We start from the raw sequence: 20,973 nt of genomic DNA on the forward strand, positions 1-20,973 counted from the left end.
AGTTCAGCAAGGAGACAGCTCTAGGAAAAAAGCTGTTCCTGGATCTGCTGGTCCTTGTCCGGAGGCTTCTGAAGCGCCTCCCGGAGGGCAGGAGGTTAAACAGTCATGGTCAGGGTGAGAGGAGTCTTTAAGAATGCTTCGAGCTCGACGTAGACAGCGTTTCCTCTGGATGTCCTCAATAGCAGGAAGTGGTGTCCCTGTGATGCGTTGGGGCAGTTTTCACCACCCTCTGCAGTGCTTTGCGGTCAGCCACCGAGGAGTTCCCATACCAGGCTGTAATACAACTGGTCAGGATGCTCTCGATCGCACACCGGTAAAAAGTTCACACCACTATGGCGGAAGACAGTTGGTTCTTCTTCAGTGTTCTGAGGAAGAAGAGGCGTTAGTGAGCCTTCTTGACCAGGCTGGAGGTGTTTGTGGTCCAGGACAGGTCCTCCGTGATGGTGGTTCCCAGGAACTTGAAGCTGGAGACACGTTCAACAACCATCCCGTTAATGTGGATGGGATCATGCATGCTTCCTTTCTTCTTCCTGAAGTCCACAATGAGCTCCTTTGTCTTACTGGTGTTAAGGAGCAGGTTATTGTCAGCGCACCATGTGGCCAGGTGCTATACCTCTTCCCTGTAGGCAGTCTCATCGTTGTCACTGATGAGGCCAGACACCGTGGTGTCATCTGCAAACTTAATGATGGAGTTGGATCCATGCACAGGCTTGCAGTCATGGGTGTAGAGGGAGAAGAGGAAATGGGCTCAGCACACAGCCCTGTGGTACGCCGGTGTTAAGTGTGATGGTGGTGGAGTGGGTGTGGCCTGACCTAACATGCTGAGGTCTGTTGGTCAGAAAGTTCATGATCCAGTTGCAGAGGGAGGTATTAATGTCCAGGTCTCCAAGTTTTGGTGGTCAGCTTGGAGGGAATCATGGTGTTTTTAAATGCTGAACTGAACTCAACAAACAACATCCGAACATATGTGTTGTTATTGTCCAAGTGTTTGAGTGCAGAGTGCAGCACTGTGCATACTGCATCCTCTGTGCTCCTATTTCTGCGGTAGGCAAATTGATGTGGGTCTAGTGTGGGTGGGAGGCAGTCTTTGAGGTGTGCTAGGACCAATCGCTCAAAGCACTTCATAATGATGGGTGTGAGTGCTACGGGGCGATAGTCATTCAGGCACATTTTGGAGGAGTGTTTCGGTACTGTCACAATGGATGTGGACTTAAAACATGTTGGCACAGTTGCTTGGGTGAGGGACAGGTTGAAAATGTCTGTGAAGACCCCTGCAAGACGTCCAGGAGTGCCGCCCGCGCCAGCAGCCTTGCGTGCGTTGATCCGGCTCAATGCAGTGTGGACATCTGTGGAGGTGAGTTTGAGAGGTTGGTGATCTGCTGAGTGTGTGGTTTTGGTGGCTTCTCCTTGCTGGTCACTGTTGAAGCGAGCATAAAAGTCATTTAGCTCGTTAAGGAAGGAGACGTCCGTGACCGTTGGAGTGGAAGTTACTTGACTTGTAGTCACTGATGACCTGGATGCCCTGCCACATGCGTCGGGGGTCAGAGTTGGAAAAGTGTTCCTCTACCTTCAGCTTGTAGCAGTACTTGGCCTTTTTTTGATGCCCTTTTTCAGGTTAGCCCCTGGATTTGCTGTGTAGGTCTGAGCGTCATCTGACCTGAAAGCAGTGTTGCGGGCTTTCAGCAGAAGTCGCACCTCCTTGTTCATCCATGGCTTCTGATTAGGGTATGTTGTTATCTGTTTTTCAGTTGTAACACTGTCAATGGGTGGTGTTGATGTGATTCAGTACAGAGGAGGTATAGATGTCGATGTCCGTGTGAGAGCCACAGGCAGCCTGAGAAGCAAACATACTCCAGTCCGTGTGTTGAAACCTGTCCTGAAGTGAAGAGTCTGCTCCAGTTGGCCACACTTTGATGGTCCTCACTGATGGCTTCACACCGTTGATGAGGGTGAATCCTCAGGGCTGAGAAAAAAGAAAGGGTGATCAGACTGTCTGAGGTGGGGGAGGGGGGTCGCAATGTAAGCTTCATCAATGTTTGTGTAAACATGATCCAAAGTTTTGTCTCCTCTGGTGTGGCAGGAAACATGCTGGTGAAATTTGGGGAGCTCTGTCTTTAATTTGCAGTGATTAAAATCACCCGCGACAATAAAAGCAGCCTCCGGGTGAGCAGTCTGTTGTTTACTAATGGCTGCATGAAGTTCATTCAAAGCAAGCTTGGCATTAGCATCCGGTGGAATATAGACTGCAGTTATTATAGTGGAAGTGAACTCCCGCGGCAGATAAAAAGGTCTACATTTAACCATGAGAAACTCTAGGTTAGCTGAGCAGTGTCTCCCAACAATGACAGTGTTCGTACACCAAGCTTTGTTTACATAAATGCACAATCCACCACCTCTTGTCTTGCCGGAGGCATCTGCTGTTCTATCTGCCCGGATCATGTAGCGTCCCTCTAGCTCAATAGCATTATCGGGTACGTCGCTGTGTAACCATGTTTCTGTGAAAAGTCTCTTACTGTGGGTGATGCGAAGTCGTAACTCATCCATTTTGTTCACCTGTGACCGCACATTAGCGAGGAAAATGCTCTGTAAAGAGAGCCGGAGCGGTGTTAGCTTTAGCTTAGATCTTAGATCTCCGCGCTTCCCCCGCCTTTGTTTGCGATCTCGACGCCACCTGCGAGCACTTCCGCACCCGGCCGGGTAGAGTGCGTAGCCTTGGGTGTTTGGAGATCTCAGGGATGAGTCGAAGATTGGTGATAAAAACTGTTGGAAAAGTCCTCACCGATATCCAAAAGCTCCCGTCGGGTGTATGGTGTTAAAGCAAAGCTGTTCAGTACGAACAGACCTGAGATGAGCAGGAAAAATACTGCAAAATTGCAAAAACTGGAGAGACGCTGAGCCTCGCGATGTGTATGCGCCGCCATCTTGGTCAGTTTAAACAACTTGGTGTGTTCATTCACCGTTAAGTGTTTCTCCTGCAAACAAGCAATATGAACTTGTTCTTTTTTCAGATAATTCTGTGTAGGACAGGGCATCACAATATGTTAAGAGGCATAACATTTCCGTCACACAGTTCAGGTATTCGGCCAATCACAATGCACTGGATAGCTGGCCAATCACAGCACACCTCGATTTTCAGAACGATGAGCTTTGTAAAAATTGAAGTGTTTTCAGAAGGTGGGGCATAGAGGAGAAAACAATAATGTACAGTATGTGGAAAATAATGTTTTTTGAACCTTAAACCACATACACACATTTCATTACACCAAATACACAAATAATGTTCTTTTTAGCAGCATCATATGATCCCTTTAAAGTCATTCAGCCACTTCAAGACTGGCTGTATCAACCTGATGTGTGGGAGTCGAGGCAGGCAAACTAGAAAAAAATCCTCCACATCGCTCGGCAGAACATCGCTGCATCAGTATGCAGGGTCCATGCTTGCAGTAAATATTCAGCAGACTGGGAAGCCAGGATTTAACAAACAGAACAGGGTTGGTACCTTCCTGTCCCTCAGGTAGACCAATTATTCTGATGTTGCACCTCCTACTTCTATTCTCCAAGTCATCTATTTTGTCCAGAGCAGTTTTCAAGGGTCGCCTTTATCTTGACCAAGTCTGCCATTATCCTTGACAACTGTGTCTTCCATCCTGGATAAACGTGACTCAGCTCCAGCAACGTGGTTTTCCACCTCTGCAACATGTGCTGTTACGGCAGAGAGCTTCTCCATCAAAGGGTCAATTTTATTCTCAAGCACTTTATCTACACCTCCAAGGACTTCCAAAGTAATAATAACAATCTCCCAGTTGCCATACACATGATTTCTTCATGACCTACTGTATCTTTAAAGTTATGCTTAAATTTCACCTCCTTGAACGATTTGCAATGACTTGATGTGTTTTTGTGTTTATTCTTTGTGACATTATTATTTTCATCCATTATTTTATTTTTTTGTTGTTGTTGTTTTGTTGTTTACTGTGCCATGTAAAGCACTTTGGTCAACCTCAAGTTGTGTCAAATCTGTTATATAAATTAATAACAAACAACCGTGATGTTACTGTAGTTCTAGACTAAATATGAACAGGTATTTACTCCTCTCACTCTCACAAAAAAAACAGATTCAGTATTCCTCAAAATGAATAAAAACAGTCAAATGCAAACTCAGAATATTATACAAACCTGCAATAATTAAATGTTAAATAAGAAAAATATAATTTATGTATTTAATCCCATTTTATTAAACAATGTCTTTGCTACTGACCGTCGATGATCCAATTCAACCATACTAAGCAAAAACGACACATTTGTGTTTCAGTTTTTGTTATTGCTAAATAGTGTTATACTTTCCTCTCCTGTGACATATTCTTCATGCAATTTTGAGTTGTGCCCTCTACTGTACAGATGTGAATTAACATTTCCTTCCGCCTGAGGTGCATTCATTTCACTTTTGTCTTGAAAGGCCTTTTGAGTCATTATACGAAACCGGTGCTATTTCCACTTTGCAATTTTCTTCCAGTTTTTTTTTTGACCGAAAGCAGCATGGGTGAAGAAGGTTTTGACTTTGGACTTGAAAGCAGCAATAAACCTGTTTGTGGGATATATATATATATATTTTTTGATGTAACAGAGGTCTTCACTCTGAACACCACAATGCTTTGAAAATTCAAGAGCATTTTCAGCAAATCCTTGAAGCCTGTACTTCTTCACAATCTTCCCCGCTGTTACCCGTTGCTATTAGTTGTTTTTTCTTTTCCTTTTCCTGCTTTCCAGTACTTGTTCTTTATGTCTTCATTCATGAAAGTTTTTTTTATTTTGGAGCGTACTCTGCCTGTCTTAGTTTAATCTTTTTTTTTTTTTTTTTGAATGAGGAGAGTCTTCTTTAAGCACTTATATATTTTTCTGTATTTGTTTTGCACGTTTTCTTGCCTTCTCTAGTGATTTCTTTAGTTTTTTCAATTTTTTTGTGCAGTTTCCCTGTTCCTCCTGGAAATTCACTTTCCTTCTTTATGTTGCCTGAAACAAAACAAAAATCTACTGGTAACTTATGAGTTCAAGTCATGTGCACCATATGTAAAACACAATTACTCATCAATGATAGGCCTGCTTCGTATTCTCTAAGTGTCCATTCATTTATAATCCTAACTGCACACTACCCTGACCTTGAAGATCCTAACTGCTGCTTTAACTGCTGGACAGGATCTGGAGGAAAGCTATCCAGACTTCCTAGCCTCTGCTTTCTCTTTTCTGTTCTTGTTCTGCTTCCTCCACTTTTTTTACACAGCTAACGCGTCCCTCGCTCACTTAAATTACTAATCTTCTTATTTTTTCCCTTGCTCTACATCCTGTTTCCATCTCTGACACGCACTCTCTAGATATTTTTCCCTCCTCTCAGGATCAGCATCAGCAATGTTATAAAATGTAATATTATTCAGTAAACACAGATAGTGAGTGAAAGAAATAGTGAGAGAGTGACATAGTGAGTGAGTGAGTGAGTGAGTGAGTGAGATATTTAGTGAATGAACCAAACAGGGTTGAGACATTATAGCCTAATTTATTGTTTGAATGGCATCATCTTTACCTGATCAACTCTTCCTCCTCCCCCTCTTCTGACTGCTCTACCCTGCTGCTATATTCACCTTGAATCTAATATAAAACATATTCAAAGCTTATACACCTCATAACCCTTTTAAATGTATGTATCTTTTATCAAATTTCAATTTCATAATTGTGAAATGACCTAAAAAAAGAAACATATTTCATATTTCTTCAGTAGATGGCAGCAAGAGTGAGTTACTGTATGCTGCTCAGAGAATCTAGCTATCGTTGTGAGGACATACATTGATACAATGCAATCTCTAGCTCCTTACCCCAAACCTACCCATCAGAACTGAGTGCCTCTCCCAAACCCTTACCCTAAACCTACCCTTTACCCAATCATAACCTGACCCCTTAAACCAAGTCTTGACCCTCAAAAAAGTCTTTAAAGGGGTCTCAGAAAGCTTACAAAATTGTCCTCACTCCGATGGTCTAAAACTCAAACCGGCCCTAACAAACATAGCAGTACAATAAATCTAACACACAAAAACACAACTGTAGTGATTGTGGTTGTAGTGATTGTTGTTGTTCCAAATGTCTCTGTTCTTGTGTTCAGATGCCTGTACTTTCACACTGGATCCAAACACCGCACACACTGAACTCATTCTGTCTGAGGGGAACAGAAAGGTGACACGTGTGAGAGAGTATCGGTGGAATCATCCAGATCATCCAGTTTATCCTGATCATCCAGACAGATTTGATGTGTGGCAGGTGTTGTGTAGAGAGAGTGTGTGTGGACGCTGTTACTGAGTTTTAGCTTTAAAATAAACATGTTGTAATGATAGCATATTTTTGAACAAAAAATCATTATTTTATTCAGTATAACATGTAAAATGTGTTAAAGTATGTACAAACTGCTGAATTGATTAGAAGTATTTCCTTAGATATAATGCAAATACGACTTTAGCTGAGGTATTTGTATCTATACTAGGGCCCTTTTTATTAACTATTATTTTTATTAATTATTATTTGAATTATAACAACTAAATAAGCACATACTATAATTTAAATATTAGGACTATTGCAATTGTAACATGTAACGTGGGAGTCATGACAGTGGAGTTGGGGATGCAAATGCCGCATTATTCATAAAATGCAGGGTAAGTAATAGCCATTAATAGGAAACAGACACATCCAAGGCAATCCAAAAGGGTAATCTGAAACAGGCAGAGATCAGGGGCAGGCAGCAAACAATCACAAAAACAGACAACAGTTCAAGATCAAAGAAAACCAAGGCAAGGCAAGGAAACAGACGACCGGGAAACATTACAGGCTAGCAATCAAACTCAATGTGAGAGTGCGTGTGCCATTCTTATAGTGACATTGATGAGGTAATAAGAGACAGGTAACCGCATTCAATGAGTGCAGATGAGTCCGGGCAAAGGATAATGGGAAATTGAGTCTTGGGTGAATGGTAAAAATCAGGGATGGAGTGCCCACTGGTGGAGCTCATTGGCACTACATCTTGTGATTGTGATAACATAATTAAAGAAATGTGCTAAAATTGCAATAATCTTATTATACTGTCAAATGAAAAGTATTTGAAAGTATTCAAAAATAAAATACAGTTCATATTTTGGTTGATATTGTTATTATTTAAATTAGAATACATTTTTATGATTGCAATAATACTATTCTACTGTAAAATAAAAAGTCAGTATTTCGTTACAACAACAGCAACAACAACAATAATACTTATACACTGTAAAAACAGTATTTAATTAATTTTAATTTTTATCATTATTATTATTTTTAAAGTATAACAAATCAAATAAGAAATATGTTACAATTTCAAAAATCATATCAAACAGTGACTATTAAAATAATAATAAAAATAAAAATAATAGTAATAGTAAACAAATTATTTTATTATTATTTAAATTATAATAAATCAATAAAGTCATATTATGATTGTAGTAATACTAGTGTACTGTAAAATAAAAAAATATTTAGTATTAGTATTATTTTAAATTATTATTATTATTATTAATTATGAGTATAAATAAAAATAATAATACATATTAAATGTACTTTAAATCAATTAAAGAAATCAATAAAAATAGTAATTATATTAATAATAATCATATTGCACTGTAAAAATAAGAAATCAGTATTTAATAATAATAATGTCATGAGTAGTTTCTACAGAAAAGCACGCAAAGACTAAGACAGTCTGAATTTTGTTCAGTCCTAAATCCAAGGGATACACAGGAGAATCACAGAGACTCATATGATACCGAACACTGAATACAGGGAACACTGGGATTAAATAAGGAGAATTAATGAGGAGAATTAACAGAACAGCTGAATGTATTCACTAACTATTGAAACATGTCGATTACGTATGTACACCCTCGTTCCCTGAAGGAATTGGGCATCTTGCTAGAGAGACTTTGAGTCTACTTTGAGTGTAAACTAAACGAGCCAATGCACACTGGCATACAATGATTGCATCCAGCTGCCGCTGATCGCAGGAGATGCACAGCATACTCAGGTTTTCGCTGAGGAGCCGAGCTGATGACCCGGCCACTCAGCGGGTGTACAGCAGCTGTGGCAACGGAATCCGTTCCTTCCTTCAGTTAACAAAGGTAACCATACTTAAAATACATAGATGAGACGTTCCCTTTCAGTCGCTCATTTTCAACATTACGTTGGTGACAGACGGATTGAGAACAGCATCACGGTAGTTGAGAACAACAGGACAAGGACACAGGGCGACAGGACCTTGTACTGATATGCTCGTCCCTTGAATGTGAACTGCAGGAATGGCCTGTGTTGCGGAAGGATCAAAATAAGAAAGTACGCGTCCTTCAGGTCGATCGCTGCAAACCAATCTTAGGGACGGATGCACCCGAAAATGTGCTTCTGCGTGAGCATCTTGAACGGAAGCTTGTGAAGGGGCCGGTTCAAGACACACAGAGCCAAGATTGGTCTTAACCCACCGCCTTTCATGGGTACAATGAAGTAAGGGCTGTAAAACCCCGTCCTCATATCGGCGGGAGGGACCGGCTCTATCACATCCTTCGCCGGTAGGACTGCAATCTCTACACGCAAGACAGAGGCATCTGCAACCTTCACTGAAGTGAAGTGGATGCCCCTGAACTTGGGAGGACACCAGGCGAACCCAATACCATACACAATCCCGATCTACCCAAGCTCCCAACGAGACAGACTGTAGAACGCTAGCCAGGCTCGCAGATACCGTACGAGTGGCACCAATGGAACCACCTCCGTATCCATGGTGGGGCAGCGAAGGGGAACATAGGGACCCGGCCCGGGTGTCTCGTTGCTGGTCCGAAGCAGGATCAGCATGTGTGCAACACTTACCTGCATTCAGGCAGAGGGTGCGTGAGTATTATGTTTGATCATACTCTCATACCACACACAGCTGCTCACTAGCGAGTGAGAAGGGTGAGTGTGATCCGAGACTGGCCAGTCCACAACTCCCCGTCCCCTCTGGGGACACAGAGATAGAAGAAACTGTTCTTTTGTCAAGTTTTTGGGTACCACTGACCATGATGGTGGGGAAAAAAAGAAACAAAAGATTTTCTACCAGGCTCTCCTTCGGGGGAGAGAGTGGTGCATTCACCATCTCCCGAAGAGCAGCTTCCTCCATCTCTGGATCATCCATCTCAGGGCCACTTGCTTTTCCGCTTGCCACCAGACTTGGCGGGGGCCTGGACGGGCGGTGCGGGAGCGGGGGCGGCAGCAGCAGGGTGGAGGCAGCAGCTGCACACTGGGGCTGGGTGTCTGATTTTTGACTAGTACCTACAGGCCCGGGAGAGGAGCGATGGCTTGCCCTGCCAGGTGGCAGCGGTATTTGGACACAATTGCATCGCAACTGACCACTCCACCGGAGGGACTTCCATATACCCCCGCGTTGCCCCACCGTTGAGGGAGGACGAGCCACCGAGGTGGTTTCTGGCAATGAAAGGTGCCATCCACAACCCAGTGAGCTCATCATGTACCTCTGGGAAGCAAGGCACTGAGATGGGGCCTTGAGAACCAGCCCGAGCCACCCCAAGAAATCAATCGTCTAGCCTCTAGGGTTCAGGACGCAGTGAAGGTTTCCACTTGAGCACAATCCTCTTGTCGGCCCGTTCAAGCGTAGCCACCATTTCCAGATCTACATCCGGCATTGCTGGCCACCCAGAAGGCGGCAGCGCTGCCAGATCATCATCTCCAGAAAGGTCTGGCTCACCCTCTGATGCAGTGATCGACACCCAATTGTTGGGGGGAGCGCCCAAAGAGACACATGGTACCCCACGGGAGGTTCCAGCCTGTTCCCTGGGCAGCTCCACTGGCTGCGAAGTGCCAGTGGAAGGAGGAGCCCTCAGAGGTTGATTCCTCAGAGGGGAATTCCTCACCGTCACCGTAAGACCAATCCGGCTACTGCCAGAAGTAATGCCCCCTGCAGCCACCAGGGGGAACCCTAGATCTAGGCAGAGGCATGGGCACCCCGCCCCTTTGCAGGAAACCTATCACACCGTAAAATAAAAAACTGCGTTTTATTATTATTAATAAAATTGTAACACTTGTTAACATAAATTAAGAATGAACAATACTTTTACAGCATTTATTAATCTTAATGTTAATTTCAGCATTTACTAATGCATCATTAAAATCACGTTTTGTTTGTTAACATTAGTTAATGCACTGAACTAACATGAACTAGTCCATAATAAATTCAACTGCTTGAATCTGCTGCTGCGAGTCTCAAACACTGTTTTTACTTGCAAATGACTAATTCCACGCACTCACTTATTCACCTCCTATCTAAATAAAGTGTGCACTATGAGTATTATAAATATGTGCCTAATGTAAGATGAGCCTTATGAGAATTTACCATGATCAGATAGTAATGTTTACAGGAATACCATAGTAAAGTAAAGGTAAATGTCAGAGTTTACACTACAGCAGGTCAGTTGCCCAGTATTAAACTCCGACAGCAGTGCGGGACAGACCCGAAACTGGCAGCTTTGTCCCGTGTACTGCAACGAGTCTTAATTCACATTTCATAAAGCCTACAGGTGATTTAAAGCATGTTTTTCACCCAGACACACTGCAAATACTAAGAACAGTAAGTGTCCTGCAGTGTCTCACTAAATCACATCTGCTGTCCTGCAACTGAGGCAAACTCTCACAAAGAGCTGCTTTCAGCCCCCTTAGTTTACTTTGTTGGTTTTGCTCAATTCCTGGATACCTTTGGGATCAGAATTATGGTATTTGATCTTAAAGATACGCAACAATTGAAATGATGTGGTTTAGGCTTCAGAGATTTATCATGTGGCCCTGTCTATTTAGGAAGCCATTTTAACATCTACAAACCATGCTTATTTTATGAGAAACTAGTGTCTTTTCCATTAAGCACTATTTATTAGGTACTATTTCCTTTTTAAAAGATACTAGTTTTGACTCATCAGATACTAGTTCTTATTTATTACTAGCAATTATTCTAACAGGGAGTAGTTTTTTTTTTTGTTACGAATAACTTTTTAGACCAAAGATATCCTGAACTTAATAGAAATTAGTACTTGCATTTCTGCTCAGTATGATAAAAGTATGTTGAATATTAAAGAACTAACAACATATAAGAGAGTTTACACAGGAAATGGAAATAAGGACATGGAATAAAAAAGATTCTAGAAATATAAATCTAGACATTCTTTTTTTGATCCACTTCAAATGTTTTACTACTGTATAATGTATGTATATGTATGAATATATTGCAGTAATATATTAAGTAGTTTTCCTTAAGGTGTAGCATCTCCTGTGATGATCCAGACTGAGATCAATACAAATGTCTGTGATAATTGAACTCAAATCCTCAAATGATTTAGTGTACAGTGGAGAATACTGTCTGCTTTGTCTGTCATCTGAGCTCAGTCACATAAGAACATCTCTCTGCTGCTCTCAGTGCTGTACTGAACACACATTTATTATCAGGACTGAACAGAGCAAAGGCAGTAAATGATGAAGTGTAATGATTTAATAGAGGATGTCATACACTCATTAGGTATCTTCTGCATCCAGCAACACATTCAGAGATGAGATATGGCAGGGTTCCTCAAATCTTACCCTGGAGGTCCAATGCGCTGCAGAGTTTAGCTCCAACCCTGATCAACCTCACCTACCTGTGATTATCAAATTACCCCTAAGAAAAACATAAGAAAAATCAGGTGTGTTTGATTAGGGTTAGAGCTAAACTCTGCAGCGCATTGGACCTCCAGGGTAAGATTTGATGATCCCTGAGATGTGGTCTATACAGAGATTTTTGACTTTTCTGAAAGATGAGCCAATCCAACCTGATTATGACCTCTGTCATAGATGCTGTAAAACTGAGAGAGGAAAACATCTCCTAGAATCCAGACGGGTCCAACTGGAGATGGGACATCTATGGACTGAAAGCCACTGAAGCAGATCTCCTTATTGTTCAACATCTCCTACAGAGGAGACCAGAGGAATCATCAGACTGTAGAAGCTGAGATACTGCTTGAACATGTGAATGTAAGACAGCTGTAATTCTATCTGAGAAATCAAGCTGCAAGCACAGCAGAGACATAACTGTCGAAATGGGAACATTTTATAAATGCATTCTATAGACAGAATACAAATTAGGCCCAATCCCAAAAAGATAGTAAAACCTATTAGCAACTCCGTATCGAAATCTTAAGAATCTTGAGAGTGATTTTTTGAAAAATCTAAGTTATAAGCAAAAATATGCATTTTTATATTGTGTGTCCAGTAGATGGTGCTGAAACTGTTCAGGTCAACTCAGGTCATGGTTGTGATAACACACACCAAGCTTTATCTGAATACATGAAGCGCTGTAAAGACATACACCCTTACGTTCATTTTGGTTCATTTGTCCACACATTATACAAGATTGGTTATTTGAATTAACTTGAATTACAATTTTTTGCTAATTTTGATATAGTACATTTTTCTGAAAATTTACAATGATGTGGAGAAAAATTTATGTCACAGGATGCATTAGCTCAGGAATCAGGACAATATTTTGAAGAATTCTGTTTGTAGACCTTACGTTTGAGCTGTTGGTGGCGCTAGAGAGATTGAGATAGAGACTCCAAATATACTGTGGTAAATGTTTAAATGGTATTTTACCTGTGTGCCAGATTCAATAACTATCCTATGTATTGTTCTTTGGGCCGCTATAGACTAGCAAGAAAAAATAAGAAGAAGAGCAAAAAATGAAATACAATGTTTCATTACTCCTGCAGCAGGATAAATCAATATGTGGTTGTGTTGTACTCACCCTCCTGATATACTGTTCTCCAGTGAGAGAATACTCCACATTATTGATCAAGAAGGACACTACAGGAAGACTGCTGATCCTGACACAGTCTACAAGATACTGAAACCCACAACCAAACAAATACAGGTGAGGCTGTAATGTCTCTTTTCGTTAATGAATCAAAAGGGTGATTCCCCCCCAGTATGGCCAATCCATACTGAATTTTGCAGCAAATGATAACTATGTATTAAAAAAGTATTGGCCGTTACATAAAACAGTGTCTCATAATCACCTCTCCAAAACCTACGGTAGTGTTGCTCCAATAAACTGCTGGAGGAGCAGGATGTCTCTGGCTGGGCCACCGATTAGAGAAGTTCCTGTGTCCACTACAGCTTGACAGCCTTGAGTACTACGATAGCAGAAACTCAGGGCTCCCTGAACCTTCACACTAGACACAGCAAACACAGCTCACTCATCTCTGTTGGGATTGTCTGTGTCAAATGAGTGTTTAATGGAAGTGAACTCACACATCTAATCTGATCTGCCAATATCCTTTCTGAGTGACTGGAATCCAGTTGATGGGAGAAACAAACCGGGTTTCATCCACACCTCCAAACAGCAGCTCCCCTCCAAAGCTAGAGCCATTGTTCCTGCAATAATAATGAGGACATACAGTGAAGGTCACCATCACAACCTCAGTAAAAGTAAACTGAAAAATGAATATGAATTTTTCTGCTTCAAGTTTGAGGTTTGTTTATTACAAATAAAAGCACAAAAAATATATATAAAAGTTATCCTCAAATAACACTATCCTCTCTGGTGGTCATTGCCATTTCTCAGAAAATTGTGCTTAATAGTGTTGTTTTTATTGTCCAAATTACCCAACTCAAAACTGGTATATGGACTGGTACATGGACGCATTCATTTTTATGTCATTCAGTGTCCCATGACAAGAGATTCTGTTTATGTTGCAGGAAATTATTTCTCTGTTGCAGAAAGTAGCAATTATAAGTAATTTCTTTTGCCGAAAGAGAAAGGCTTTACAGACAACTTTTTTGCCCCAAAAAAGATGGTGGAATGAATCCAATTTTGGACCTGAGATTGTTAGATTTAACTAGGTGGAAACAAAGTATTTTGTGTCAAAAGATCTGAAGGATGCATATTTTCATTATTCAAATGGTGATAAGGAAAACTTGGATTATTCATTTTTTCTTTGAGGGGCAAAACATACCAATATCAAGTCTTGCCTTTCGATCTTGCTCTTGCTCCAAGCACATTCCTAAATTTCATGGATGCAGTTTTGCCTCCTTTGAGGCTTCAATGTATCCATTTTTAAAATCTTGCTTTTATAACTGGCTCATAATAGCACAGTCGGAGCAGCTGATTATGGAGCACCACAATATAATTCTTAGCCCTGGATTTGCTGTGGCTGAGTATCAATCACAAACCAAAGAATGCTGTTTTGTTACTTCAGTAGCCGACCATGTTTCTTGGGATGGAATTCATGCATAATGCAGGTTGTCTTTCCATGGATCAGTTCAAATAAAAGCATTTTCTTCCTGTGAGCAGACATCCTTCGTCATTCCTCTCGCCGATTACTTCTCATGAGAACATTTGTGCTGGCAATGGGTTCACCCATTACAACCCACCCACTGAATGCTCACAGTCACAGATCTTGGTATCAATTCTTATTGTTGAATCAAGTGCTCCAACGGATCATGAGGATCACTCTTGCTTATGAACGATGAGTAAAAGGATTGATAAACTGCCTGAAAATTTGGTCAGTGCTTCTAGCCCAGTAGTATTGTTTTCTAGACCTTTGTGACACTACTGTTTTTGTCAGAATGGCCAACATGATGATGAGGTTATACATCGTCCGGTTATAAATCTGAGGTTTGTTGTGGCACACCCTCTTGTGGGTACAGGACAAAATCCTGTCCATCAGGTCAGTACCAATAGCCTCATGGTTAGTGTGCTGACATATAGCACAACTCTGCTCATGGCGACCCGGGTTTGAATCCCAGCTCCTGGTCCTTTGCTGATCCCGCTCCCCTCTCTCTTCACCCAGTGCTTTCCTATATAATCTACACTGTCCTTTCCAAATAAAAAGAGACTGCATCCTTATATTGTGGACCAGATTTGGGAGGTTCAAGAGAGTTGAAGTTGTTCTTGTCTGAACTGCTGCACCCATATTTAATATTCAAACACAATTACAACCATGCAAATTAAACAAAGGCAATTGCAAGGTTGTATAAACTTCGTCCTGTTCAGGTATAACAAATTTACAGTGGTGTAAATGTGAACTGCTGTTTGTGTGGTTTAGTGGCCTTAGTACAGCTTTATCTGGAGTACAAGAATATAATTTAACTTACTAATGAGGCACATTGTTTGACTTCACCTCTAGCATTTGAGCTCACTAAACAAGAAGCACTGCTTCCTATAAAGCTTTGGTGAATCCTTGAAAAACATTTTCATGACAGCAGACTGGATCTCTCCATATACTTTTCATATCATATAAAATTTAGCAACCAATACCCAGGGACTTTCTGCATCTTTAATTGAGTTCAAATCTATACACAAAAGCAAACCAACAGCATCATTTAAAGCCATCAAACAATTAAATTTCTAATTTCTATTCAGACTACACACAAAGCACAAAGGCATTCCCTTAGCATCAGCTGCTGGTACAACATCTTGTTCCCTACTTAGGGTTACATAGAAGGAGAAACATATAAATACAGAACACAATATCACCATCACACTAAGTATTACCATCAGATTAAGTGGATCTGTAAGTGTTGGTGTTGTGGTTTCTTACTTGAGATAGAAGGAGAAGACGGGTTCATCCAGCAAGCCCTGTGCTATCATAGTGTCAAACACAGGAGAGCCCAGCTCCTCTGCCAGCTGAGGGAAACCCAGACCCAGAACCCCATCAAACTGAGCCAGGACAAAGGCAAAACCGGGCTCATATACAGCCTCTCCAAACACCTGATTCTGAACCGTCACAGAGCCCACCTGAACCCGGACAAACACAGGAATTTTTTTTTTATAATAAGGTATAAATATGATGGCTCATAGTGATCAGATACCTTTAATTCTTCTCTGGCCATCACTCCCAGCAGGTGCCCAGAGCCGTAATGGATGCCAAAAACTCGTCCATCATGCCCATACGTGCTCGATTCAAAGGCCTTGAACTTGTGGTGCATCGCTGTGCCAAGAGAGGAACCCCATGACCCAGCAGCACAAACAATAACCAGGTCAATTCATACAGTTTTCAGTTTATGTAAATACATGTAAGGACACTTGAAGAATGTGTTACCGCATGCTTGGCTGACGCAGTAAGATGATGGGACCCAGAGGTCAGTGGAGCCCGTATCAAACACCACCGTGAAATTCTGCTCTGGTTTGCCCAGACTGATCTGACCGAAGAACTGCGCCTGGACAACACACAACAACATGCTATTTTTAATGTACGTTTCATTCTTAACCTTAATGTAATGATGTGTCATGTTTTCCTAACCCTAACCCTAAACAACTGATAATTGTAAAGCAGATATTTGTAGAAAGCATTAAATTCCCTTTCTAAGCAGCATCTTTCATGACTTTGTGTGCAGAGGTTATTAAACTGTAAAGGGGTTAACCCTGTTACCGTTCTTAAGGCATATTTATATAATTAAAAACATTTGGTAACACTGTGTTAAGGTGTTCTTGTTACACATTTTACAACAATAAATTATGCATAATTACATGCAAGTAACCCTAAGCCAAACCCTTATCCTAACCCTAGCCATATAGTAAGTACATTATTAATATTACTCAGTACTTAAAGTGTAACCAAATATTTTATCTGATGGAATGGAATGTAATAAGGCAGCTGTTTCAGAGAATGACCCTCACAGTAAGTTTAGACCATAAGGAATGTGTAACAGTAGATCAACACAGAGAAGTGCTCACGTCCATGAAGTTGTAGAGTCTCTCTGTGGATCTGCCACCCATCCGAAGGTAGTGTTGTGTGGCTGGGTAACACTGGGCATAACGCCGGGAGAAGACATCCGGTTGGTGCTCGCGCAGGAACTCATCCAGCTGGTTAGCGGCTCGAAGTCGACTACGGACTGAGGGCAAGCGACTTAATGGTACCCTGAAACAGGAGAAATCTTATTCTAAAAACCTATGTATATTCTCGCGGTGATTAGAGATGTGTTATATTGATAATCTCATAACAATGTTTTATTACCTATCTCAGGGATGGGCAACTTTGATCATAACAAGGTATCTCTTTTATACCAAGGGGCCAGATTTCTAATCCACGTCCATACTCCTTCTACACCGTCTTACTCAATTTCCTTTTTATTGAAGGGAATTAAAGTATAATTAAAGTAATTTGTTTATAAAGATTTTATTAACTATAAAACTTGTGCAATTATGCTAATTCAGAAGGGAAACTTTGTCGTCAGTTGACAGCATCCCAACAAGCCAATGTAAAGATTTCAATTGCATTGAAAAATGTCATTGTTAGTGTCAAAAATGTCTGTCATTTAAAAAGAAAGAGAAGGGTTTCTGTTGGCATTGAATCAGGGGCGGACTGGCCATCTGGAGCTTCTGGAGAAGTTCGAGGGCCCTTGGCTTGGCTGGTTCATCATCAAAGAGTCTTATTAAGTGACGCTGATGGCTGACAAAAGGGGGTGCTAATGCAATCTATTTTTGCTTATAATAAACCGAAACTGACACAAAGGAGAGAAAGCTCGTGGTGGCAAGCAAAAACTGTGGAGATAAAGTTGTTTGGGAGAAGCTCAAATAAAAAAAGCGAACAGTTACATCAGGTTACCTTTGCCCACCTCTCTTGCTATAGAGCACGTAGCCTATAGCACTAAAATCCCAGGACACCCTTAGTCTGAGCATCCACTGCTATTTATCACTCTGCATTGTCTGACATATTCCATTCATTCATAAAGAGACAGCAGCGATTCTACAACAGGCTACACTTGAGAAATATTGAGTTAGAAAATAGAATAAATGAAGTAGCCTATAAAGTGATTGATGACGCACACACACACACACAGACATATGAATACTCAAATTGAAGAATTCTGTAGTTTCAGGTTTCAAGATTTTATGTTTATATTTGCTTTCTGCTCTTTTTAAGTAGATTTCAAGTATTTAAGTTCACATAGACCTAATAATGCATTTATTCCAATCCCCTGCTGAAAACAACAACAATAGAAACCTTCAATAGTATTTTTAATGGTATTACTGGTTATAATGGAAATTGTATTGGTTTTAATGGAAATTGTAATGGACCATATTGGTCTTTACTGGTAACTGGTTGTCTATTATTGTTGTTAAATATTATTATTGTTAAAACCACTAAATCCTATTGGACCATGTCCCAAAACACACTACAGGAAACCATTATTTAATGGTTTTAATGATTAAAAGTTAATGGTTTGTAATGTTTGTAATGGCATTTGTAGTGGAAACCATTAGAATTTCTGTGATGGTTTCTATTGTTTTTGTCAGCAGGGCCACTATGGGTTTTGTGATGTTATTTGCCATAAATGCAATACATTGACTGCTGTAATATTGTGAGATGGTAGCGGTTGTTTGTAGTTGTGGTGGGCCTATTTGGGAGAAAATCCAGGGCCGTTTTTTACTCCCAGTCTGTCCCTGCATTGAATAATAATCTATTGTCAGAAGAAGAGTTTTTACTCTTGTATGATGCCAAATCTAAAAACCTAAATTTACAGTGTAAGCACCTTTTAATAATGATGACATGAAGGAAGATGAATGCCTAAATTAATTTTGTGTCAGAAAATGCAAACTACCAATTCTGACAAGATTCCCAACAAGATTGTTTGTGATCATGGAGGTTTTGTGGGAGCAGTTGAGGCACTGTGTATGCTCCTTAAAGGGGTCATAGGATGCTATTTCAATGGTTCCTTTCTCTTTGGAGTGTTACAAGCTCTTGTTGAATAAAGAAGATCTGTGAAGCTGCAAAGACTAAAGTCTCAAATCCAAAGAGATATTCTTTATAAAAGTTAAGAGTCAACCACACCCCCCTAAAACGGCTTGTTCTGACACGCCCCCACATCTCTACATCACTATGTGGGAAGATTTGCATAATTTTATGGAAGATGAGGACTGTTTCCTGTGAGAGTAGCCTACAATGATGGTGTCTGTTTCTATAAAGTGAGGCAGTTCCAACTTTGCAAGGACAGTCTGGCACTTCTGACTCACAGCCTGTAAGTAAGTTTTTTATATTTAAATAATTTGCCACTACACTGCTCAAAACTCACGTTTGAATCATCAGAGTAGCGCTTGTTTCTCTGATCACAAATGCAAACATGGTTTTATGTTTACGTGGCATGATTTCATTATAATCAGTAATTATGTCCCCACTGGATGCAACAAATGGCTCGTTTGTAATGGGTTTTACTGTTTTTTTTTTCTCGTCGTGCTGGGAGACGGCATCACAGTATATTAAGGGGCGTAAAATTTCTGTCACATGCTTGAGGTATTCGGCCAATCACAAAGCACTGGATAGCTGGCCAATCACAGCACACCTCATTTTTAAGAACAATTAGCTTTGTAAAAATCGACGGCTTTCATTTTATTTTGGTTTTCCTTTTTTTATTCAAAATATTCACTATTGTGTTCACTATATTATAAAATATCTGATATTCTAATTCTCATTTATGTGAAAGTAAATTGTGAAAAAAATGTGAAAAAGACACAATTGTTCATAAGATTTAACAAACAATCACAGACCCCTCACCCAACACCGGACTCGGTGCCTATATGTCTGTGAGCGATCTCCAGGCCAGGACACCTCAGCCAGATCAGATAAACTTTACGACCTAAAAGTATGTCGAGAGAATCTTCCTCCCTGCTCAGTTCTCTCTGAAACAGACACATACTGCTATAGGAAACAACTTCTTTCATTAATTCATAGACAAAATTTCTATGATCGTCCTATCATGTATATCCCCAGGTCTTTGTGTATGATTACTACCTCCTTGTATATGGTTTTGTGTATTGTATACTGTTTTATGCATGCTTATGACAGATCACTAGTTAATGTAAACTCACCTATACCATGTTTGGTCTCTATGTATTCGGCATTGGATGATCTAATTGAGAGTGTATATTTTCAATACTTTCATAGTCGAATCGGACTGTTCGAATCTTGCCGATATTCGACTGATAGTTGAATCATATGTTTGGGGGTGGGGGGCAAAATACATTACCAAGAGTCAATACGCCAGTAGGGTCAGAAAAGAAATACTGTTTTTCTGACTTCCTTCATTTTGATACATTTTAAACATTGTATCTCAAATAATGTTGTTTTCTTACATTATTTTATATTGATTTAAGAACGTTTCGATGATTGTATTAGAAAACAAGAGTTATTTTCTGCAGTCTGTGTGGTCTAATGTTTGTGTCAAATGATCTTGAACTAAGTGCTGGGTGTCTTTCATGGCGCACACTGAAAGAAAATAGTGCGGAAACAATTTTCACTCAGAAATCACCAGTAAATTTAACAGTCCATCACAAAGGAATGTCAAAAAAGACATTGAATTTTACATGAAACTGCATTGTTAAAAAATGTCCATTTTTATTTCATAGGCATTTGTCATAGTTGTGTGTAATAAATAGGGAAGTTAAGTCAGCAGGTTGTCATTGAACAAAGCAAAGAGCGCAGAGATGAATCTTACCTGCCCAGACTCTGAACAAAGCCCACACACGCCAGCAGAACCAGACTCGTCCTCATGCTGCCGTCTCAGCTCAAGAGTGACACGGTCCAGCACACATGCACAGCTCTGACCGCTGGATTCAGAAGGCTTTGGGTCACTTTGACCAGGTCATGTGTTGATTAAACATTCAGCAAACAGACCAGAGATTAAGAAATCAGATCACAAGTGAAAAGAGTTCTGCTGTAATATTAGTCTTTTTTTTTAATTGGTTGTTTTAAATGAAGACAACTTATTTTTATACATTTAAACGAGACCCAATATCTTAAGCCATTTTTCTTGCTAGTTAAATATGTAGATATGTGTAGATATTTGTACTGGAAAGCAAGACTCTGACAATACTAATAAAATGTGTTTTGTAGTGCAGTGAAAGCTCAG

At 40.4% G+C, this 20,973-nt stretch overlaps 1 protein-coding gene across 1 annotated transcript; it reads right to left on the reverse strand.

The window, feature by feature from the left end:
* Positions 1-11,817: 11,817 nt before the first annotated feature.
* On the reverse strand, positions 11,818-20,708 carry nots (nothepsin). Its single transcript, XM_042722552.1, is given in 9 exon segments — positions 11,818-12,035; positions 12,869-13,000; positions 13,151-13,295; positions 13,375-13,497; positions 15,666-15,862; positions 15,937-16,055; positions 16,167-16,284; positions 16,802-16,985; positions 20,560-20,708. Coding segments are annotated over 9 exon segments (1,257 nt in total). The 5' UTR covers positions 20,616-20,708; the 3' UTR covers positions 11,818-11,852.
* Between the last annotated feature and the right edge of the window lie 265 nt (positions 20,709-20,973).

This window comes from Cyprinus carpio, chromosome B4 (assembly GCF_018340385.1).
Source record: "Cyprinus carpio isolate SPL01 chromosome B4, ASM1834038v1, whole genome shotgun sequence".
NCBI lineage: Eukaryota > Metazoa > Chordata > Actinopteri > Cypriniformes > Cyprinidae > Cyprinus > Cyprinus carpio.